Here is a 21,574-nt window from a genome sequence, read left to right on the forward strand (position 1 = left end):
AATAAACATGTTGATGGTTTGGATGAAGTAACTAATGAAAATAACTCAGACAGAACAATCGGAGAGAAAGAGTCTAACCAAATACCGGCATCACTGAAAGCAGCCAAAGATAACGATACGTCTTTGGGATGGTTATAAGTAATTTTTTCTCTAATAGTTAAAATTTTGTTAGCAAAGAAAGTCATGAAGTCATTACTAGTTAAAGTTAATGGAATACTCAGCTCAATAGAGCTCTGACTCTTTGTCAGCCTGGCTACAGTGCTGAAAAGAAACCTGGGGTTGTTCTTATTTTCTTCAATTAGTGATGAGTAGCAAGATGTCCTAGCTTTACGGAGGGCTTTTTTATAGAGCAACAGACTCTTTTTCCAGGCTAAGTGAAGATCTTCTAAATTAGTGAGACGCCATTTCCTCTCCAACTTACGGGTTATCTGCTTTAAGCTACGAGTTTGTGAGTTATACCACGGAGTCAGTCACTTCTGATTTAAAGCTCTCTTTTTTAGAGGAGCTACAGCATCCAAAGTTGTCTTCAATGAGGATGTAAAACTATTGACGAGATACTCTATCTCACTTACAGAGTTTAGGTAGCTACTCTGCACTGTGTTGGTATATGGCATTAGAGAACATAAAGAAGGAATCATATCCTTAAACCTAGTTACAGTGCTTTCTGAAAGACTTCTAGTGTAATGAAACTTATTCCCCACTGCTGGGTAGTCCATCAGAGTAAATGTAAATGTTATTAAGAAATGATCAGACAGAAGGGAGTTTTCAGGGAATACTGTTAAGTCTTCTATTTCCATACCATAAGTCAGAACAAGATCTAAGATATGATTAAAGTGGTGGGTGGACTCATTTACTTTTTGAGCAAAGCCAATAGAGTCTAATAATAGATTAAATGCAGTGTTGAGGCTGTCATTCTCAGCATCTGTGTGGATGTTAAAATCGCCCACTATAATTATCTTATCTGAGCTAAGCACTAAGTCAGACAAAAGGTCTGAAAATTCACAGAGAAACTCACAGTAACGACCAGGTGGACGATAGATAATAACAAATAAAACTGGTTTTTGGGACTTCCAATTTGGATGGACAAGACTAAGAGTCAAGCTTTCAAATGAATTAAAGCTCTGTCTGGGTTTTTGATTAATTAATAAGCTGGAATGGAAGATTGCTGCTAATCCTCCGCCCCGGCCCGTGCTACGAGCATTCTGACAGTTAGTGTGACTCGGGGGTGTTGACTCATTTAAACTAACATATTCATCCTGCTGTAACCAGGTTTCTGTAAGGCAGAATTAATCAATATGTTGATCAATTATTATATCATTTACCAACAGGGACTTAGAAGAGAGAGACCTAATGTTTAATAGACCACATTAACTGTTTTAGTCTGTGGTGCAGTTGAAGGTGCTATATTATTTTTTCTTTTTGAATTTTTATGCTTAAATAGATTTTTGCTGGTTATTGGTAGTCTGGGAGCAGGCACCGTCTCTACGGGGATGGGGTAATGAGGGGATGGCAGGGGGAGAGAAGCTGCAGAGAGGTGTGTAAGACTACAACTCTGCTTCCTGGTCCCAACCCTGGATAGTCACGGTTTGGAGGATTTAAGAAAATTGGCCAGATTTCTAGAAATGAGAGCTGCTCCATCCAAAGTGGGATGGATGCCGTCTCTCCTAACAAGACCAGGTTTTCCCCAGAAGCTTTGCCAATTATCTATGAAGCCCACCTCATTTTTTGGACACCACTCAGACAGCCAGCAATTCAAGGAGAACATGCGGCTAAACATGTCACTCCCGGTCTGATTGGGGAGGGGCCCAGAGAAAACTACAGAGTCCGACATTGTTTTTGCAAAGTTACACACCGATTTAATGTTAATTTTAGTGACCTCCGATTGGCGTAACCGGGTGTCATTACTGCCGACGTGAATTACAATCTTACCAAATTTACGCTTAGCCTTAGCCAGCAGTTTCAAATTTCCTTCAATGTCGCCTGCTCTGGCCCCCGGAAGACAATTGACTATGGTTGCTGGTGTCGCTAACTTCACATTTCGCAAAACAGAGTCGCCAATAACCAGAGTTTGATCCTTGGCGGGTGTGTCGTCGAGTGGGGAAAAACGGTTAGAGATGTGAACGGGTTGGCGGTGTACACGGGGCTTCTGTTTAGGGCTACGCTTCCTCCTCACAGTCACCCAGTCATGACATGACAGTATGACATATCTTTACCCCGTAACATGATAGCTAAGCATGACAGATGGTGCAAACTATTCCTTTTTAAAATGCTATTAGCTCAACCAATAATTTGCATCATTTTTTTACCAAATTGGAGCAACTTTAACTTTTGATTCCTGTACAAACTAAAACTGACCTTTGTCACCATTTTTGCTGTTTTTACCCCATAGCTCCATGGAATTCAGTCATAGATAGTCCAAACTATACCTTTTTTGAATTGCTATGATCAGGCAAATAATGTGATATAGTTTTCAACATGATTCGAGCGTTTTAAAAGTTTGACCCCTGTGTGTACTGCCTATTGAAAATTTAGGTGGCCAGTTATTTCAAAAGAGTAATGTCTAAGGAGTATTTGTGCCGAATTTGATGCTTGTGTCACCATTTGCAGGATTCTGCTCTAAACATCCTCTGCTGCACTATATAGGATTCAAAACATGTCAATTACAGAAATATAAGGAAACATGCCATAGAACAAACAGTGGTTTTTGAAGGTCACTGCACCCCGTATGAGGAATCATACTCACTTTTTCTATCTACCCATTGAGAATCGAGAACAGATATGTCAAATTTGGCCATTTTTACTCTATTTTAATGTAACAATCTGAGGCCATTTTGACATCAAAGTTTGAACTAACCAAAATTAAGAAAAATATTGCCTGATGGAAAAACTAACTTTGCCATTCCTAGTCAATCTACTTGAAGGGTATATGGTGAAAATTTAATCAAAAACGGAGTCGGTCATCCAGCCACTCCTGCATGATTTTCTCTGAGACAGCTCATTAAAGGCAGTAACTAGGGAATTTGACATTCCCTCAGAAAAGGTCACTTTGCTAATTTACACTGCAATATGCCATGGTACAGACACTAAAAACATTTAGAAAAATATATCTCCTAAATTCTGGTACCCAGGCAACAGCAATACAGGCATCGAGAATTGAGAACATTCACTTTCAAAATCGACTTTTTTACTCTATATTTCAATGTAGAGACGACAAGCATGGCCAAAAGTGGATCATTTTAAAAAAAATTATCTAAAGTTGTTCAGAAGGTTTTATGGAGTGAAAAAATGTTATAGGTCCAAGTTTTTATGAATGTTCATCACTTCTGGAAAGTTTCATGGAAACTGGTGATGGTCATCCAGCCAACTCCTCCGTTTTTTTGCATGATTTTCTCTACAAATTGAGATTGAGTGTTTAAAAAGTCTGTAATGCACTAATGTTGGACGTAGCAATCTTTATTCTAAATGAAGAAATTGTCTTTCATTGACTTTGTATCTATTACTGAGTGCTTGCTCTACATTCAGACAGGGTTAAATTGTCACATTATTATTTTTTCCCATTGTAAAAACTTTCAAAGGACTTAACACTTTACTATTCACTGTGTTCTAAGAAATACAGTTTAAAAACATTTAAAATTTGAGTTTCCAAAAGTTCTTCTCATCAGTGAAGAGCCTGAAGAGCTGGAACCAAAGCTGTACTAAAACAACGGGAAAAAAGTCAGATATGGTGAACTAGGTCCAGTTGTGGTGGCACCAATCAACTTTAACTTTTATGAATACCCGAGTGAAGCCAGGTGTCTTTTTGTCTCCCTTGGACAGAGTAGACATTGACTGGGCAGTGTCAGGGTCGCGGCGGGTCATACTGCTGGTAACGGTTCAGCTTGTCCGGGTCGTTGGAGGCCATTTGGGTGAAGTCCTGGAAAATGTCCTGGTAGGTTTCATCTCCTGAAAGAGCAACAAATCAGGATATAACACACACACACACACAAAAAAAACAAACAAAAACTCAAATTTATGACAGAACTGCACAATTAATTAACAGTAAGAGCAGCAACTGAGACAAATTACTTTAAAGATGATCTGCAAAACCACAGTATCATTTAATAACAAGCAGGTTAGCATGAGCAAATCTGGTCCCTAAACACTACGTACTGACAGACAATGATGCTTGTTGTTATTGTTGTTAATCTGGATCTATTCATTACTACTGGGATCATTAGGTGGTTGTGGTGGTGACTAGTTTAATTACTAATATGTTTTTATTAAAATGTTCCCATTTAAAAATGGTAATTTTTTTTAATTTATAATTTTGAAAATAACGTAAAAAGTGTTCATTGAGTTTATGTCAGTTTAAAATGATTCAATCAGTAAAACAGCAAATTCTCACATTTAGCATTAAAAACAAATTTATTTTGGCATCTCTCGTGTTTTCCTTGTGTGTCCTTTTTGGATCCGTATGTTGATTTTTCCATGTTTTTGTTGACAAGATTTATGCTGGATAGCCTTCATGATGCAACCCTAGATCTACAAGGAGAACGGGGCGTGGGTGATCTCGAATGGTGTACCCCGACCTTAGGAGGCAAATATACTGTGAATACACCACCATACAGTGAATAACTTCAACGCCAAATGATAATAACTGATTACCAAAACAGCTAAAGAATCTGACCACTCATTAAGTTTAGACCTAACCCTCACTTCATGTCTGTAACCAGAGGTTTTGCAGGAGGAAAGCTATGACACAGTTCAGCCAGCAGCGGAGCATCCGAGGACGTTGACAGATGGACAAGCACAAAGCAGATTATTCACAACTCCACAAAACCAGTGAATCAGGCTTATGCGTCCTTTTTTGAGACGGACTGTTTAGAACAGCCAAACTTTTACCACAAACCTCTGCTTTGTTTGTAACATTAAATAACATTATAACCTGAGCCCGTGCTGAAGCCCCCATCACACACAGCAAAAATGTGTAGGAACCATGCCCAACATGGCAAATATCGCCATAATCTGACGCAGTCGGGAGGAAAAGTGCCGTGGTCAGCCATGTCAGAAGGCATACGGAGTACCTTGTCCACACCTGCATGATGGCATCCAAAACGCATGTAAACAACAGGCAGATGATACAGACTGCTGTCAGACCAGGGGTGGTCCTGGAGGTGGATCATCCGGGCAGCCGCCCGGGGCGGCATTGCGGGGGGAGGCGGCATGACCGTGCGGGGGAAAAAAATAATGGGGTGGATTGTCCTGACGGGGGGGTTCGTGGTTACGTTACGGCAGAGCGCCTCCCCCCCCCCGTCCCATGGTGGCTTTCCTCTCACTCATTCCCGCAGTTTCACAGTGCTTTAAACAGTGTGGACAGAGTTCACAGAGTTCAATAGCGAAGAAAAGACTGCAGCGAAACGAGACGAGTCATTGGATAAATGCTGGGCTTTGTCCCGCCCATCGGATGCTCAGCGTGTCTGGGGGTCTATGGGGCAGTGGGCTGGCCTCGGCTGGCCCGGACGCTCAGCTTCTGCATGATGATTGGATGATCTGTCTGAGGCTGAATCTCTTTTTGATTGACAGCGAAATGAGTTAATCAGCGATCTTTTGGTGTAAACATCCGTGGGAGCATTTTTAAATTTTCATTCTGTTCTGAGTTGAACCGGAGACTTTCCTAATACTCTTAGAGGCATTTTCTTTGTTAAAAACGACTAGCGACAAATCGAGCTTCTATTTCTGATGGGGGTTTTTTTTTTTAGATTTTATTAATGAAAGACATGCAGATGGGTCCGCGCGTTGGGACGCAGCCGACGCGGTGTGGTGGCACAGGAAAAACACCTCCGTGTTGATAACCATTTGTAAAATCCAGGCGGCTTTTGATGGCTTTCAGTGGAGTGAGTATATGAGAAATTGTTTTTCCTGTGGCGGAGCATCGAGGCGGCTGCGAGCCGACGCTGCAATCCGCCCACACGTCTTTCATTAAAAATATCTCCTTTAACAGTGGAATATCTGGATAAAATGCTGAAACCGACTTCTTCTGAAACTTCTCTGTTCTCTCACGACGTCCTGGATCAATAGAGCCTGAAATGTGGAGGTTTTCAGCTTGAAACAGGCTGACGACGGCGCCTGAGAGCGCTGCACGACGTCTCGCACCGTGGGAAGTCCTTAAAGTGACAGTATCACCTCAAAATCTCTCATCAGCCGTTAAAATTTTCACCGAAAACCAGCTTAATTTTTCGAACCGTGTCCACTTCGATGTGTCTCACATGTTTAGAAAAAATTTTGATCAAACAAAGCGACAGTCTCTCAGCAACTTCTCAGACAAAGGAATTCCGACGAGGGGCTGGACGACTCCTCCCACAAGGAGTGCTCACAGGTGAATGACATCACCGACAGGCGTGGAAAAACTCACGCATGCGCGCGAGGGTTCAAGCATGTCTGACGTAAAAACCTATGAATGAAATCCATATAGTTTTTAAAAAAAATAAAAAGGACCTATACTTTACTGACAGACCTCATAGACTGTGCCAATTTCTTTGTGTTTGTTATTGCAGTAGTCATTAAAACCGGAAATTTGTTCTTGAAAATAGCTGTTGTGAGTTCATTTGTGGGATTGTGGGTGTTCTGGATGAAGTTAGTGTTTTCATGGGTGGTGGGGTGGAGGTGGTGGCCACGTTAGTGTGCGCGGGGGTGGGGGTGGGGGGGGTGGGGGTGGGGGGGGTAAGTAAATCACTCTAGGACTGCCACTGTGTCAGACAGCCATAAAAGGCACTGCAGACTACCCGATGTCCAAACGTCTGGATAGAAAACACGAGACTAGAGCTCTGTGTTCCTCACATGCACGTGTGTGCAGCTGCATGTGTGGGGCTGAAATGATCACTCAGCCATGTGTGTATGTATATATGTTTATGCATATATGAGCCACTAAGAGCCCGCGCTTAGCGCCACTGGACAGCTTCGCTGAAAGTTTGCTATCATGGCCTGGCACAACAGTTCCATGTCATACCTCCTACAGAGTTAGAAGGTGATCATATATTACAGCAGCGAGATCCATTCAGCTCTGAGCCTGACACGTGGAATGATGCGTTACTGCGCACCACGGAGAGGCGCAGCTGCCCATGTTATATACAGATATGATGGAGACAATATTCACATTATTTCCATCGCCCATGGGAAGGAGTGGACAAATATCTGTACTGTAAGGTCTATTGTGGATATAACAGCCTGTAGTGCACGGTGCTTTCGGTTTGATACCCACCGTTCACATTCACTGTAAATGATAATAATTCATAATTATTATCATGATGAAGTGTGCCACATACAGTTCCTTTGCGCTCAGGCGGGGGGGTGGACATTATTATACGTGGCACGTGCAGGTCATACCAGCAGGCATACCGTGCCAGATCTATTTCTAGGTTCCCTCGTATGCACTCAAAATCGTTTCGGATCCAATTTTGCCGCCATAAGAATACACAAATTGCGGTCAGATGGTCTTCAGATTGCACATGGACCGCCATCGGATAGGTGTCCCATCTCGACGGCGCCTGAAGGGTTTTGAACATGTGTATCACACTAGGGGCCGCCAGCCAATTTTGACCAACTGCGTAGACTTCCACAGATGGCTGTCAGAAGGTTTTGGAACTCTAACCCGACACTTTTCTGATGTGCACCTATTTGTAATTCTGATGCCATTCTGCGTGATTCTGGCTATGTGTGACGGGGGTATAAGTCATCTCCAGCACATAAACATCAAATAAAATATGACGCAGAGCTGAACTGTACGTTCACCTGACCTTAATCATGCAGGTGTTCAGCAGTGTAAGCATGCACAGTGAAAGTGTCAACAGGACAAAGAAAGTGAAAGTCAGCCGTACCTGTCAGTGTCAGCGTGGCTGGAAATACAAAAACAGAGCAATGCAGGAAAAACAGGGAACAACAGAAGCAAAAAGCTGGTGGTTTTGTTAGCAGTGGACCGTGACTCAGAAAGAAAGACAGAGATTTGCTTTTGGTACCAACTGTATTGTATTTAAAGTGCAGAAATGTATATATAAAAATACAGTTGTGTTGGCCTCAGCACCCCAAAGGAAAAAAAAAGATCGAGAGAACAGAAGAAAAGGCACAGACTTTGGTGGGTGAGAGAGAAAAGCAAAAATACAGAATCCAGAGTGAATTCATAGACGAGAGCAGATGATGACGATAAAACCCACTACAGAAGAGAGCCTCGTCTCAACCCAGATCAGCAGTTCTCAGCCTTTTCAGCCAACAGCCTCCAAAATAAAAATCTTTTCAGCTAATGGCACAACATCATGTGCAATTTTGACATTTTGGTCTTTTACTTAAATTATGTTCATAAAAAGTACTAAAAAATGTTTTTCTCATATATTCAGTTAGCCTTCAGAAAGAGAACCACTGCTCTGTACCTCAAACAGCAAACATTTAAACGGGCAAAAAGATTTCAGACAGAGAAAATGTAATAAAACAGAAATACTGATAATCAGCCCTGAATGTCCCAACACACTCCCACTCCCTCAGCTGACTGAGAATGAGGCAAATCCTCTCCAAAAGAATGTGATGTGACCAGAAGTGCATATGTCAGTCTCTACTCTTCTACTAAAGCCACACCCACTCTCCCTCTCCCAATCCGCGATTGACCTATAATGCAGCGGCAGTCGACAATGAACTCTCTGAATTCTAGAAATCAATAAATGAATGTGATAGGTCCAAAACATTCCTGTGTTTCAAAAAGCAAAACAAAAAAAAAAAAAAACAAAAAAAAAAAAAAACAACAAATCAAAACAAAAAAAACCCACATTCATCTCTTTAAGAAATGAACGCTCACAACGTCAACTCAAGAGCCATACCCTCTTGTAAACACAAATCCAACAATCATCAGTCTCTATTCTAACTGTTAAACACAGCCCCAGAAAAATACGGTGCATCTGGAAAGTATTCACAGCGCTTCAGTTTTTCCACATTTTGGTATGTTACAGCCTTATTCCGAAATGGATGAAATTAATTTTTTTTCCTCAAAGTTATACACACAATACCCCATAATGATATATATATATATATATATATATATATATATATATATATATATATATATATATATATATATAAACCTAACAAATCACATGTACATAAGTATTCACAGCCTTTGCAATGAAGCTCAAAGTTGAGCTCAGGTGCATCCTGTTTCCACTGATCATCCTTTCTGGATGCACTGTAAAAGCCCTTCAGAACGCTCTGATCTGACAGCAGCAGGGGGCGCTGCTGCCTGAACGAACAGAAATGATTAATCAAAGTGCTTTTATGCCCCATGAAGTAACGGTGGAGGACGTAGCACACTCTTATAAAGAGCTGACTTCTGACTAAGATAACTATGGTCTATGGTAGGACTAACAAGTGAAAGAAGCTAATCATGGTTACAAGTTTCTATGTTGCTCGACTATTGCACTTCTTGCTCGGTGATGTACTGTCCACTAACATTCAAGATAATCAATGCATCTTACAATTCCAGATTCCCTGCCATATTTGCACGTACTATACAGACGATTAATCAAGACACGTCACACATTACTGTCATCATCATCATCAGAAGACAAAACCGCACAATCAAAAGGAAAATGAGGATGTGAATACAGTGCCCATTGTGGTCATTCACCCTCTGTGCAAACTACATCTGACAACACCAAAGCTCGACTCTGCCTGATATAATGTGAAGGAAATGTGTGGATTCACATCATTTAAAACATGTGCAGTATGTGTAATTACTATACAGCAAAAGTAGTTTTTTTTTTTTTTTAACTGAGTAGGCATGTCAACTTCACAGCAGCAAAAAGCTGTACAACAATCACTTCAAATTAAGTAAACAGGTCTTAAAAATCACTAAGACTCAAAATGGGAAGCACACGATGTAAAACATACAGCAGTTTAACAACCATTAATAGGAATGTGCAGAAATTACTCCTGACAAGCCACAATCTGAAATGAATGCCAGCAAACAATATCCCCCCTAAGCTGGTCTGACAGCAATAATAATAATAATAATAATAAAAGAAGTCATTCAAAAGTCATAATTATTGCCACATAGACAAAAATACTGAATTAATGAGGTATGAATGTCACTGTGTGTTGGTGACCGTTAGTGGCTAAATTTTCCAGAGAAAGCAGAATGTGAAACATCCTCACTTACATATTTTAACTTTACTTGATCAAAATAGAAACTTCTTTTTTGTTCATTTCTTCAGTCAGACATAAGCATAGCATTTTCATCTTATTCACTCTTCCAGGAAGAAATGCTGCCTCCTGATGTCACCAACAGAAAATATAACCAAGAACATCGCTGGTTCCTCATTTATGTTGCTGCACATTTAAAATGGGAGCAAAGAGTCACCAGTAGTGGCACCATTTCAAATTAAAGGGAGGCTGTACACAATAAGTCCAGAGATGCATCACCGTTTGTTTCCATTTGTGCGATTTTGGAGTAACAGTCACTTAATTAAGAGGAGAACATTTCATCAGTTATGTTATGTCCAGAGTCGATGGCTAAAGTCCTGTCACATTAATTCAGTCTGGAACCTGATACAGATCCACACCGAATCTCAGCCTATCAGGGGCCGAGAAGACAAAATGTGACCCAAAATACAAAAGCAAACTGACAACAGTGGGTTCAGTTCACTCTGTATTAAATGTAATCAGTCACCACAGCCAGCAAACCAAATCGCTCCTTTTTTTTAAAATTATTTTAATCTTTATCCAATTCATAATGAAACCACTTTGCTGGATATGATTTTACCTGGAGTTAATCTGGAGTTTTATGTCAATTGATCCCAATTCTACATCCCAGGCTTTGCAGTGCCTCTGGCACCCCTGGGTTCAGGCTGCTCATGTGTTTTGAGCAGAACGTACAGTTATTAATTTTCACCCAGCTGCAAGCTAATAAACTCCTGCATGCATGTTCTGTACTGCATCTCGGTGGGGCTGTTGGTTGGATATTGACCTGACTGACTGTAGGGCCCCTCTGATTCTCGCATCTCCTCGTTCATCTTGGCCAGTCGCAACCTGGGCAGCAAAAACAAGTCACAAATCACCTCAGACACAAGATGATATTAAATATTTAAGATCAAGTGTGTAACATTTTCACAGTAACTTCAAGGTTATTACGGTGTTTTAGGAAATTCCTTTCTTTAGACACTGCAAGTCCACCCCATTCATTCCCAAATCAGATTAGATGGTGCCACCATGTGGCACAATAATAGTATTCCTTAATTATTGGCAATAGCTCTGGTTTAGACAGAAGCTTCTAAACTTCAGTCGGAATTTCAAACAAAACACAAGATAGAGTAATTCATTCCAAATGTTTAATAAATATTGCAAGCTGATCTGCAGCTGTTATTATATATATTTTTTTTATATGACAAACTTGGAAATCTGTAATTGCTTTAACATTGGGCTCTGGATTCAACTTGATTATTCTTGACTGGGCTCATTTATTGACACATCTATGTGTCACTCTTTAAAAGTCTACAAATTTACCATCTATGAAGTTGTACAGGCTTTATAAAACAGATGTACTGGACTTACCAACGATGATGCAACACTCAAGCCTATTTTTCATTATGCCCCAGAAAATCATCATACGCATATACTACCCCATATAGTTTACTGCAATAATAATAATAATAATAATAATAATAATAATAATGACGACAACAACAATACTCACAAAGTTACAATATCTGCATTGGCCGCTTCAACTGCCATGGCCAGGGGTGTTTTCTCATTGATGTCTGCAGCATTTTGATTTGCTCCTCTTTTTAGGAATAAACACACCTGCCTGAAACACAAATTAAATTTAGTTGATTTTCAACTGGCAGCTCACCTCATTTTCCATTCAGTTTGTCAAAACTCACTCTGGGCTGTGTTAGGTTCCAATGTGCTTTTCTTTTTTTTATTGGTTACTGAACTAACAAACACGGAATGTAACAGCAGCATGAGCACATTTAGTTTAGTTTATTACAATACTTTCTGGAGTACAAGTCCCTTTAAAAATTGACTGATTTCTCTGGTACTGCAAAATCCTGGTAATTCCGAAGCAATTTATATATGAAACAATACTACAAAAATACTATATGTTCATCTATGACTGCAAATTGGCACTCTCTGCAGGTGTAACTGGTCTCAAAGTGGTACTGTGATTCACACACTGCAGCAGAAGGTGGCAGTAATGCACCATTAACATGGATGCCAACTGCCACTTTAAAAAAAGGGAAAAGACATGGTACAACACAGTGTTTGTGTTATATGTAAATAATGCACCAGTTAAATTCATTTTGCTTCTTGTTACATGAAGCAATAGTACTACATATTAAAAATAAATGCAACTTATAAATTGATGTAACATATATTTTTTTATTTTCTTTTTTCCTCCTCATGACACATTTTTGGACAGATGTGACCAATATTCCAGTGTAACTCACAGTCTGGAAAATATAGTAATGGAAAATTTTAATCATGCTTATGGTGATGATTATTATGCCCAATATGATGTCCACATCACACATCAAAAGCAGACATTTACACATCAAGTTATTTTGCATATATTTGTTGTACCTATTGTAAAAAAATAAAATAAAATGGATGATTGATTAATTTATATTTAATACTAACACTTTCTGTAATTGTGTATTTAACTAATCATTGTTTATTGTTTACTGTTTCTGTACTCTGGCAAAATAATTTCCTTTGGGATAAATACTCGTAAAGCTGATCTTTATCTTTTTATCAAAGACTTTAATGAAAAACTTTAGCAGCACATGTGAGATTAATGCAGGTTTACATTGGAATGTAGCATTATTACTCATGTATAATCCATGATTATGTTCTTAGCTATAGAACTAATACAGTTTAAATCACGAGTTAATGAAATGATGGTACAGGTGAGACTGTCAAATAAAACAATCAATATAGCCACCTTTCAAGACTGCCTGTGTCTACATGAGTGACTGTTTTTGTTCTACTAAAATTTCAAACCCACAGTGTGATACATATTCAATAACATTCTCTCATGAAGAGGCACGTAGAAAACTGACCCCGTGTGTCCGAGGATGGTGGCGTGGTGGAGGGGTCCTCTTCCCTGGACGTCCAGCTGGTTCACATTAGCTGCGTTCTGGAGCAGAAACTCACAGGTGACCAGTGAACCCTGAAACGAACCATTGTTAAGTCACATTAAACTAATAACATAATGTGCCCAACTTCATAGTTGCATAAATATTCTCACTCAGACAGGAGAACACATGAATGAGAACTTAGCTTATGAAGTGTTGCAACTACAATGCACGAAAATAAAGCAAGCACAAGTGCAATGCGTGAATCCACTGAAGTGTTTCTGCAACAATATGCCAAGGGTTTGTACTCATTAAACTCCTGTGTTTGTACCACGCTGTGCACTGCCAGAGACACTGACGTGACACAAAAATGGGTTCAAATACACCACAGTGATTTGAGTTTTCTAACACTTTCGACCTGTTCCTCCATGATGATGATGAGCTGTGACGATGCTCACCCCCTGCACTGCCATGATAAGCGGCGTCCTCTTGTCCTCCGTGTTCACCCAGTTGACTTCGGCTCCGTGAGCCAGTGCCTCTGCCATGTCTGGAAGGCTGCGGGCACATGCCGCCCAATAGAGCTGCAGACCCGGGCTGTACTCCTTTGGCTCGGAAAAAAATACTTCCTTACAAGAAGATGGAGGAGGCAGTGTGACGGGCACGGGCGGAGACTCAGCAGCATCTGGGAGGAGAGAAAAGGTGTATGTTGAGGATGAAAGTATCCCAATTTGCTCACTCATGTAAAAATTTGACATTGACAATAAAGTAACATATTTCATTTTCATGCTAGGTATGTGAAAGGCTATCAAGGCACCAAAACAACCCGAAATAAACCATAAAGTCAGATTTGTTTTAATGATCTCATGGGTGCAAGCAATTGAAAATGTTTTGACTGAACATTTTCTGTGAGAGGATGGCCGAGCGGCGAAGGCATGAGGTTCCCTAGGGGGGGATCCGGGGGCATGCCCTCCCCGGAAAATTTTGAAAAAAAATGGTGCGATTTGGTGCATTCTGAGAGCACTTTGGTGAGTTTTTCTTGGTTTAAAACACAGTGGTATTTGACTCATATACTGGAACAAAATATGGATCAAGTCTTGATTTCATTAAAATTTATTTACTACCATGTATGTCTGTATTAAGTTTGCACAAATGGACTGTCTGTTTTAATTGATTTTAATTCTGCTTTTATTGTTTTCATTCTACATTCATCAAATTCTAAGCGTGCCTTATAAAACAAATAAATAATTACACCATTTCTGCTTTTAGTAAATAATACACGTAAAGACATAACTAAATAAAAAGTCTTTTACCACTTATAAGTAATTTAAACTGATGCAATAGTTAAAAAAATAAATAAAAAAAGACCATCACCAGATCAAAACCACATAATAACACCAAATTCCACCATCAGATCAACTGAATTTTAAATAAAGTGTTGGAAAATGCTATCACCAGAATGTAGCACTTTCATATGCCACCACCTGTAATATAAACAATAAAATATAACGCAATGCTAAAATAACCTCGGCCGTATGAGTATTGTGTTATTTATAATTTACAGTTGTTTAGTTAATTATTATAATCCTACTGTTTAACGTACTATTTGTACATGTTCAAATCAAATCATTATTTGTTCATGTTGTGGAAATCAAGGAATATTTGTAGATCACCCTCTGTGCATTTGCACATATTAATATTAATGAGACAATTTTAACTCCGTAGAAAGTTAGCTTTGAGTTAGCAAAAGATAACATGCAAGCTAACGTCCACAAAATGTCTTGTAAATGACACCAGAGGTGTTTTCAATTTTAGAAGTGTTTATTTCTCACTTGCTTTTACATAATATACCAGAAACGAAGCAGTTAGCAAGTCGCTAAACTAGGAAATGAAGTCACCATGCTAACCTCCGTAAAACATTTTATAAATAAGTTCAGAGGTGTTAATAATTTCCAAAAACAGCGTTTTCAGTTTTAGAAGTGCTTACTTCTCGCTAGCTTTTACATAATATATGATAAACATGTATATAAACACACAAAACAAAGCGGTTTTGATTAAACCAGCAACTGACGTCACAGTGTAGCTCTACTCTAATTGGCTGTTATCTGTGTCACTCAAGCACGAAGTGGATCAGATTATAAAAGAATGCGACTTTTTAAACCTCTTAAAATACATCAAGGTTAGCCATCTTTGAACTTGTTCAAGGTTTGCTTCCCAAGAATATTCCTGTGGCAGTAATAGAACTGGACTTATGCTGAGCACAGACAGACAGACGGATGGACAGATGGACAGACAGACAGACAGATGGACACCTGGTCTTTGATGGCCATATGTTAGCCTCGGGTAAAAATCATAACCAATGAATATACCTGTACAGTATTTAGCACAGTGCTTTAATTTCATCTTAAAATGATTTATTTTACAAAATACATGTCATACTTTGTGAATGGTTCATCTATTAAAGAGTAAAAACTGAAGGAAATCAATTGTAAGGCCTAAAATAAGTTTCTGTAGAATGTATTTTAGCGATAAGGCCAAGTGTGTGTTGTGGTTTGCCCCTGGTCCTGCTTGGTCTGCTGGTTTTTCGTTGTCTCTGTTTTTTCAGGTGAAGCGGAGGTGAAGCTGCTGGGTGCATCTGCTGTGTGTTACGTCAGGGCTCTGCTCCCAGCTGTCAAGCTGCACTTGGGCCCCGCCCCATCTGTCAAGTCAGTACGTGGAATTGACAGAGCGGCGTCTCACAGCTGATCTGCATTCCCGTTGAGTGAGAGTCCACAGCTGTCAGTCATCTCGTCTCATCACCGCTCCAGATTTAACCCCGAACCTGTCATGGGTTCGAGGCCAGAATCTACTGCTACGACAGCTACAACTGCTCACCTCTGCTGCTCACCTCCAGCTGAACCGCCGTGTTCCCGTGGGTCAGAACCGGGTTGCCTTGAGTTCCCAGCTGTGCTCCTCCATCGCACCCAGCTGGTAACCCGAGCTTCAGTGTTCACCACCTGGTAACCTGGCCTCTCTATTTCTGCATAGAGCGTTTCTGTCTGCGTTCCATCGCAGTGTTTTTGACTCGCTGTTCTGCAAAACTGCATTTTTGCTGGGTTCTGATACCCTGCATTTTTCCAGCCATCTGTTCAATTTTGGTTACTGAGTGGCTGTGAGCTGCTGCACTCATACTGTCTCTCCAAATCTGTAGTGACACCACTCTCTGTCAGCTCCACAGGGGGCCACCTGTACCACGGACTACCACAACTCCTCTCCTTGGATCTCCACCTCCACACCTGGTCTCATTGGACTGCGGCTTCCTGTTTCTACCACAACGCGGGCTGGTCTCCACTCTGCAGACCTCCATATCTGTAAAACTATTTCTGCAGCATTTGTCCTTGTACAATAAATCTAGTTTCCTTCATCCATTCAGCCTCCCTGCTTTGGAGTTCAGTACTGGTTTTTTGGGTCACAACCATAACAGTGTGAGGGGTTAAGTGTTGGCTTTTTAAATACTTGAAAGACACTGGACTCAAGAGGATTTATTACTGCTATAACGGACTGATGCAGCAGGTGGCAGTACTGCAACAATAAGGATGCCGGCTGCTATAAAATGCCAAAGAAGAGAGGGGCAAGTTTGATTTACTGCACATGGACACGTTTTGAGGAGCGTGTTTTGTGTCAAAATAAAGTCATAATATAGCGGTTTTATATAACAATATAAATGGAACATGGAAACAAAGTCTGACGGAAAACCATAGACAAATGGAGGTTTTGCACCTATGCGATCTACTCTATACTGTTGTGCGGGAGAGTGGTCTTCTTCAAAATAAAAGTTGTATTGTGATGACGTGAGTGTGCTTGCACCCAAAACCTGTAGTGCAACGTGAGAGCAGGCAAGAGGGGGAGGGGGGTCAATTGTGCTTGAGCACAGTGCACGGCAACCGTGCCGAGTGTGAGTACGCCCCTATATACTTCTGCATTACTAAGGAAACAAACTGAGCAAACAAGTGTCTCAATCATTCTTAAACAAATTATTTGTTGGTATATAAAAAAGTATATTGACAAATTCCTGCTTAATGTGACGACAGGTGTTTGTGTGTGTGCATGCATGTGCATCCATTTACCTGCATCAGCCAAGCTGTTATTGGAGGGGGTATTGGCTAGCATCTCCCTACTTCCATCAGCGCTATTCTGGATTCCGCTGTCTGCACTTTTTACTGGAAAACAAAAGAGTTTACTGCATAAATTATAGAACACCACACTTGATGTCAGTAATTACGTATATAAAGTAGAAGCCGTAATATACTCCTGATTTTTTTTAAATAAATATACATGCTGATATTCAGATATAATTTTTAAACTACCTAACAAAATACCAACTTCTGCCTCCTTTTGCTCCCTGTAAAAAACTTCATTTGCGTTACCTCTCTTATTATTCAACACTCCAACAGATCAAACTATGACTGTTACCAGCTCAACATACCACTGCTGTCAGATGTAGAACACTTTCTCCAGTTCACCACAATTACAGATGCAGTGTAGCAGATAACAGAATACCCCAAGGGAATGTTTCAAATGGTGATACAAGCACTAGTGTGGCAAAAGTACTCCTTAGACATTATTCTTTTAAAATGCCTACGGGTGATTCAGATGATCAAAATGTCCCCCTATTGTCCAAGATGGCTGCCATGCTTGGTATGTAAATTTTTTCTGTGATAAATGTGCAAAGACCTGCCCAATACTAATGATCCTAGCATCAAATCATTCCTTTTTAACTCGATTTTTTTTTTTTTTTTGCTTGATCCCAATCCAGGTCATATAATCCTGAGTATCTGCCTCTAAAAATATGCGATCAGACACTTGTATTTTCCTAAATATTTCTCTTGCACAGAGCACATTAAACTCAATCCACTGTAGATGCTCAACAGTTTAGCAGCTCTGCCATTAGTGCATGACTAAAGCAGTAACACTTGCACATTCAGAGTAATATTGATTGATCAATGTTTTAGTTGTTGAAATACATTAAATCTTATGTCTTCAACATGGCTTGAAAAGTGGACTTTTATTCTAAGGTGTGTGGGGGGTGGGTCTGGGGGCGTGGGGGTGCTGTCATCCCCTTGCCTTCCTGGTTACGCACCTGCATTGTGTGAACAGGAGAAAAAAGACACAATGAGGAGGAAAAACATGTTTATTTATTTAGAAAGCATGATCTGATTGGTCAGTAACAAGGGGAGAACTATCGCTTCAAACAGGATCCATGTTTTTAACCTTGTAGAATCCAAATATGGAAATCCACAAGCAATATTATTTTAGCATACCAAGAGTGCTGCATACGATATGCAGACCTGGGTTCAATTCCTACTTATCTGTGCTGTTGGATAAGACACGTCATCTGCATCACCACAGTCCAACCAGCTGGAAATGGGTACCAGCCTTGGCCGGGGAAATACCATGATGAACTGGCATTCCCTTCATGGGGATTTGTAGACTCTATTCTGCTTTATATCATATAGGGGGATAAGACCTGGACCGATGGACCTCACAACCTCTATAGGAATTACTTCTTTGAAGGTAAAAACCTACTTTCCGACACAAAGATCATCCAAATTTCTCCATGTGATGAGATTCTGTGCAAATCAATATTCCAGGAAGGCAGACATTTTTCATCTCTTCTTTCTTCAATCTTACAAAGTCCCATGGGGTTTTCAGAAGCGTAATGTCTAAGAAGTACTTTTACTAAATTTTGTACTTGTACGGATACAGGAGAAGAGGGCCAGGAGCTAACCCTACCCCTAACCTGAGCTGAGTTCTCCCAGGGGCCACTATCTGAAAGATTATTTCCTTAACCTGTGGCACTAATGTGTTTTTCTGACTGATGATATACATTCTCCAGTATAGGAAACAGGGAGGCCCTCTGACGAACATGTTGTTTGTTTCTATGGTAATAATATGTATATTTGAGAACCTCCTAGGTTCTGACAGAAGCTATTTAATTTCTGGTTCAGTAAGAGCAAGGAAAAGCAGCTGATCCTTTATACAGCATTTGGCACTTTTCATGCGTTCATGAAAAATCCCCTGAGGTCTGACAACCACAGTTCCCTGGTGAGTGAAGCAGACAAAAAAGAAACCACAAATATGAGACAATACAAGTGCAGGCACAGATACCAACCACAAACATTTGCGAGCGAAACACTCCCCTCCTCAGGAGGAATAAAACCATCTATGATGTGCAGTGAGTTTAACACGGTGGAAGGTTGCATCAGGATGAGGAAGGACCAGCAGTGCCGTTACTGCACAGCCCAAAGCAGTGAAGATGGACAGACGGACGAGAGGGTTGGAGAAGCAAGCCAACAACATTAAGCTTATAATACTTACTGCTCCTTAGCTTGGAGGAGGTGTCAAAGTAGGAGAAGAGTGAGTCAAGTTCATCAGGACAGAAGAGAGAGTCACGGCGGGCCTCCAAGCCACTGGCAACAGCTAAGCAAGGGATGACGGGAGTTTGGAAATTGGAGGGTAAAGGGCAAAAGTTGAGTTGTAGGTTGGGAAGAGCGGACATTGACGCAGGCAGCAAGAGCATTGGTTAATCCAGACACACAGAGCAGCCAGAAAAGAAAAAAAAAATTGAACGGAGAAACTGACAAAGAAGAGGAGGAAAGCAGGGTGAAAGCACAGAAAGTTAGACTACTGGCTGGGCTAACACGTGAAAGAAACATGTTGTACTGGAGGCAATGGGAGGCAAAGACAAACACTTTGCACAGAGAACACATACAGTACGCCAATGAGTGGATGTGTCTCTTGTGCTAAAACTATGAAACACACAAATATAATAATGTGGCCTCGAGGACGATCAACTTCAATCACAGCTCACAAGTGATATGATCACTGTCTGTAACGATACACTCCGAGCCTTTTTTCTGGTGTTACATAACAGAACCAACCCAATTCTGAAATGTCATCACATCTGTTTTGTAACCAGCAAAAAAAAAAAAAAAAAAAGAAAGAAAACAGGATGGTATTCACAAATAAGGAAAAATACATTTTTATCTGGGGGTAAAAGCATATCCGACACATGATAGCTTTGAACTGCTAGATAAAAACACTGTATCTCTGCTGTCCAAATTAAACGGTGTGACTTTCACTCCCCGTAAGTGTGATTTTTCAAACAAAACTGGTAATAGTGAACTCATTGCTGGTCATAAATGTGTATCAGTCTACCTGCACACGTTCACTGACAGCTATAATGTAGGCCATGATCAACTATTATTTTTGTTATGATTTAATTGCTCACCTACCGTTAAACATAGACATGTATTAGTTACTGTATGTCTGATTCCGCAGAGCACCTGAAGAATAAAATATATCCTTCACGTATTTGCTATAACTACATTCACTTTGGCATTTCAGCATCACTTGTGCAGGATACATTTATGGTTAAGAAAGAAGAGAAGCCTTTAGGTGATTTAGATGGAGGGATTTTACAAACCTGACTGTCTGGAGACATTTGAGCCTGGTCTGTTTTTCTGAGTGGGCAGAGGTGCTTTTGAAGGAAGATGCTCAGAGCTGCTGCTCAGCCTCTTTTCCTGTTTGCTCAAAGAAACCACCTTGGTGCGAAGCTCCTCATCCGATGGACGGCGTACAAATCGTCTGTCAACATACTTGGCTTTGATGTAAGCTTCTACCTCGTGCCTATAAAGAAAGAAAAATGTACAGGGTTTGGTATATAGAAGTGTATCTGTCACTCTTATACTGATAAACAAATAGATTGACATCCACATAGTTCAGTCACATGACAGAGGAGATACAATATAATAAATGGTACACTGCTGGATGTCAAAAATGACAAAGAATTACAATTAATGTTCGTCCATACATTTCGTAAGAGTCTAAAGAAAGTGTTAAAACTTCTAAAAGTACAGAATTATCACAAAAGTACTACTACTTTTCCCACCCATTTTAAAACAGTCAATTTGTTGAGGTCAGTTACCGACCTTGGCATGACCTTACAAGAGGAGGGTCCACTGAGTTTATCCAACTGGTTTTGTTAAAATTGCTCTTTGCATTTTGAAAATATCACTGCAGACAGACAAAGAGACAGTCTTGAAAAAACCTTGACACCTTCTAACATTTTGATACCTTGGGTCTCCAGGCTGTGGTTTTCTGGCTCCCAGCTCTTCTCGTCGGGCTTCATAGATCTGGTTGATCACTCTGTTCCCTAGTTCACACATCAACTGTGAGAAATGTAAAGTTACTTGAATCAGTGAGATCATCATCCAGGCAACAGCATGTGTAACTCAGGTACACTGAATAAATTAATCTTAATTATTCTGATTTTTAAAACTATCCAACAACTGCTGTTTTAACATTTCCCAACTGTTCAGGGACTCACATTTACTCCCTCTTCCACTGCTTGACCACCACACTCTCATTCTTACAAATTTATGTGCCTTGAATGAAGTGGTTTCACTTGTTTTAAAATTGCTGTATTCCTATTAGAATGTTAGGAGTGC

General features: G+C 40.2%; 1 protein-coding gene across 5 annotated transcripts in view; it reads right to left on the reverse strand.

Moving 5' to 3' along the window:
* Positions 1-3,398: 3,398 nt before the first annotated feature.
* LOC117518747 (arf-GAP with coiled-coil, ANK repeat and PH domain-containing protein 2-like) overlaps positions 3,399-21,574 on the reverse strand; it is a 121,134-nt gene continuing 102,958 nt past the window's right edge. For 4 of the 5 annotated variants that reach the window (XM_034179965.1, XM_034179963.1, XM_034179966.1 and 1 more), the window contains 9 exons: positions 21,201-21,295; positions 20,551-20,753; positions 19,443-19,544; positions 17,192-17,284; positions 13,547-13,770; positions 13,074-13,183; positions 11,708-11,818; positions 10,982-11,043; positions 3,399-3,942 (listed from right to left, as the gene is read on the reverse strand). In XM_034179965.1, the coding sequence (XP_034035856.1) occupies positions 3,839-3,942; positions 10,982-11,043; positions 11,708-11,818; positions 13,074-13,183; positions 13,547-13,770; positions 17,192-17,284; positions 19,443-19,544; positions 20,551-20,753; positions 21,201-21,295 (1,104 nt within the window). In that variant the 3' untranslated portion in view covers positions 3,399-3,838. The remainder of the gene's footprint in view (positions 3,943-10,981; positions 11,044-11,707; positions 11,819-13,073; positions 13,184-13,546; positions 13,771-17,191; positions 17,285-19,442; positions 19,545-20,550; positions 20,754-21,200; positions 21,296-21,574) is intronic. The other variant, XM_034179967.1, reaches the window with a different exon arrangement.

Source organism: Thalassophryne amazonica, chromosome 10 (assembly GCF_902500255.1).
Source record: "Thalassophryne amazonica chromosome 10, fThaAma1.1, whole genome shotgun sequence".
NCBI classification, from domain to species: domain Eukaryota; kingdom Metazoa; phylum Chordata; class Actinopteri; order Batrachoidiformes; family Batrachoididae; genus Thalassophryne; species Thalassophryne amazonica.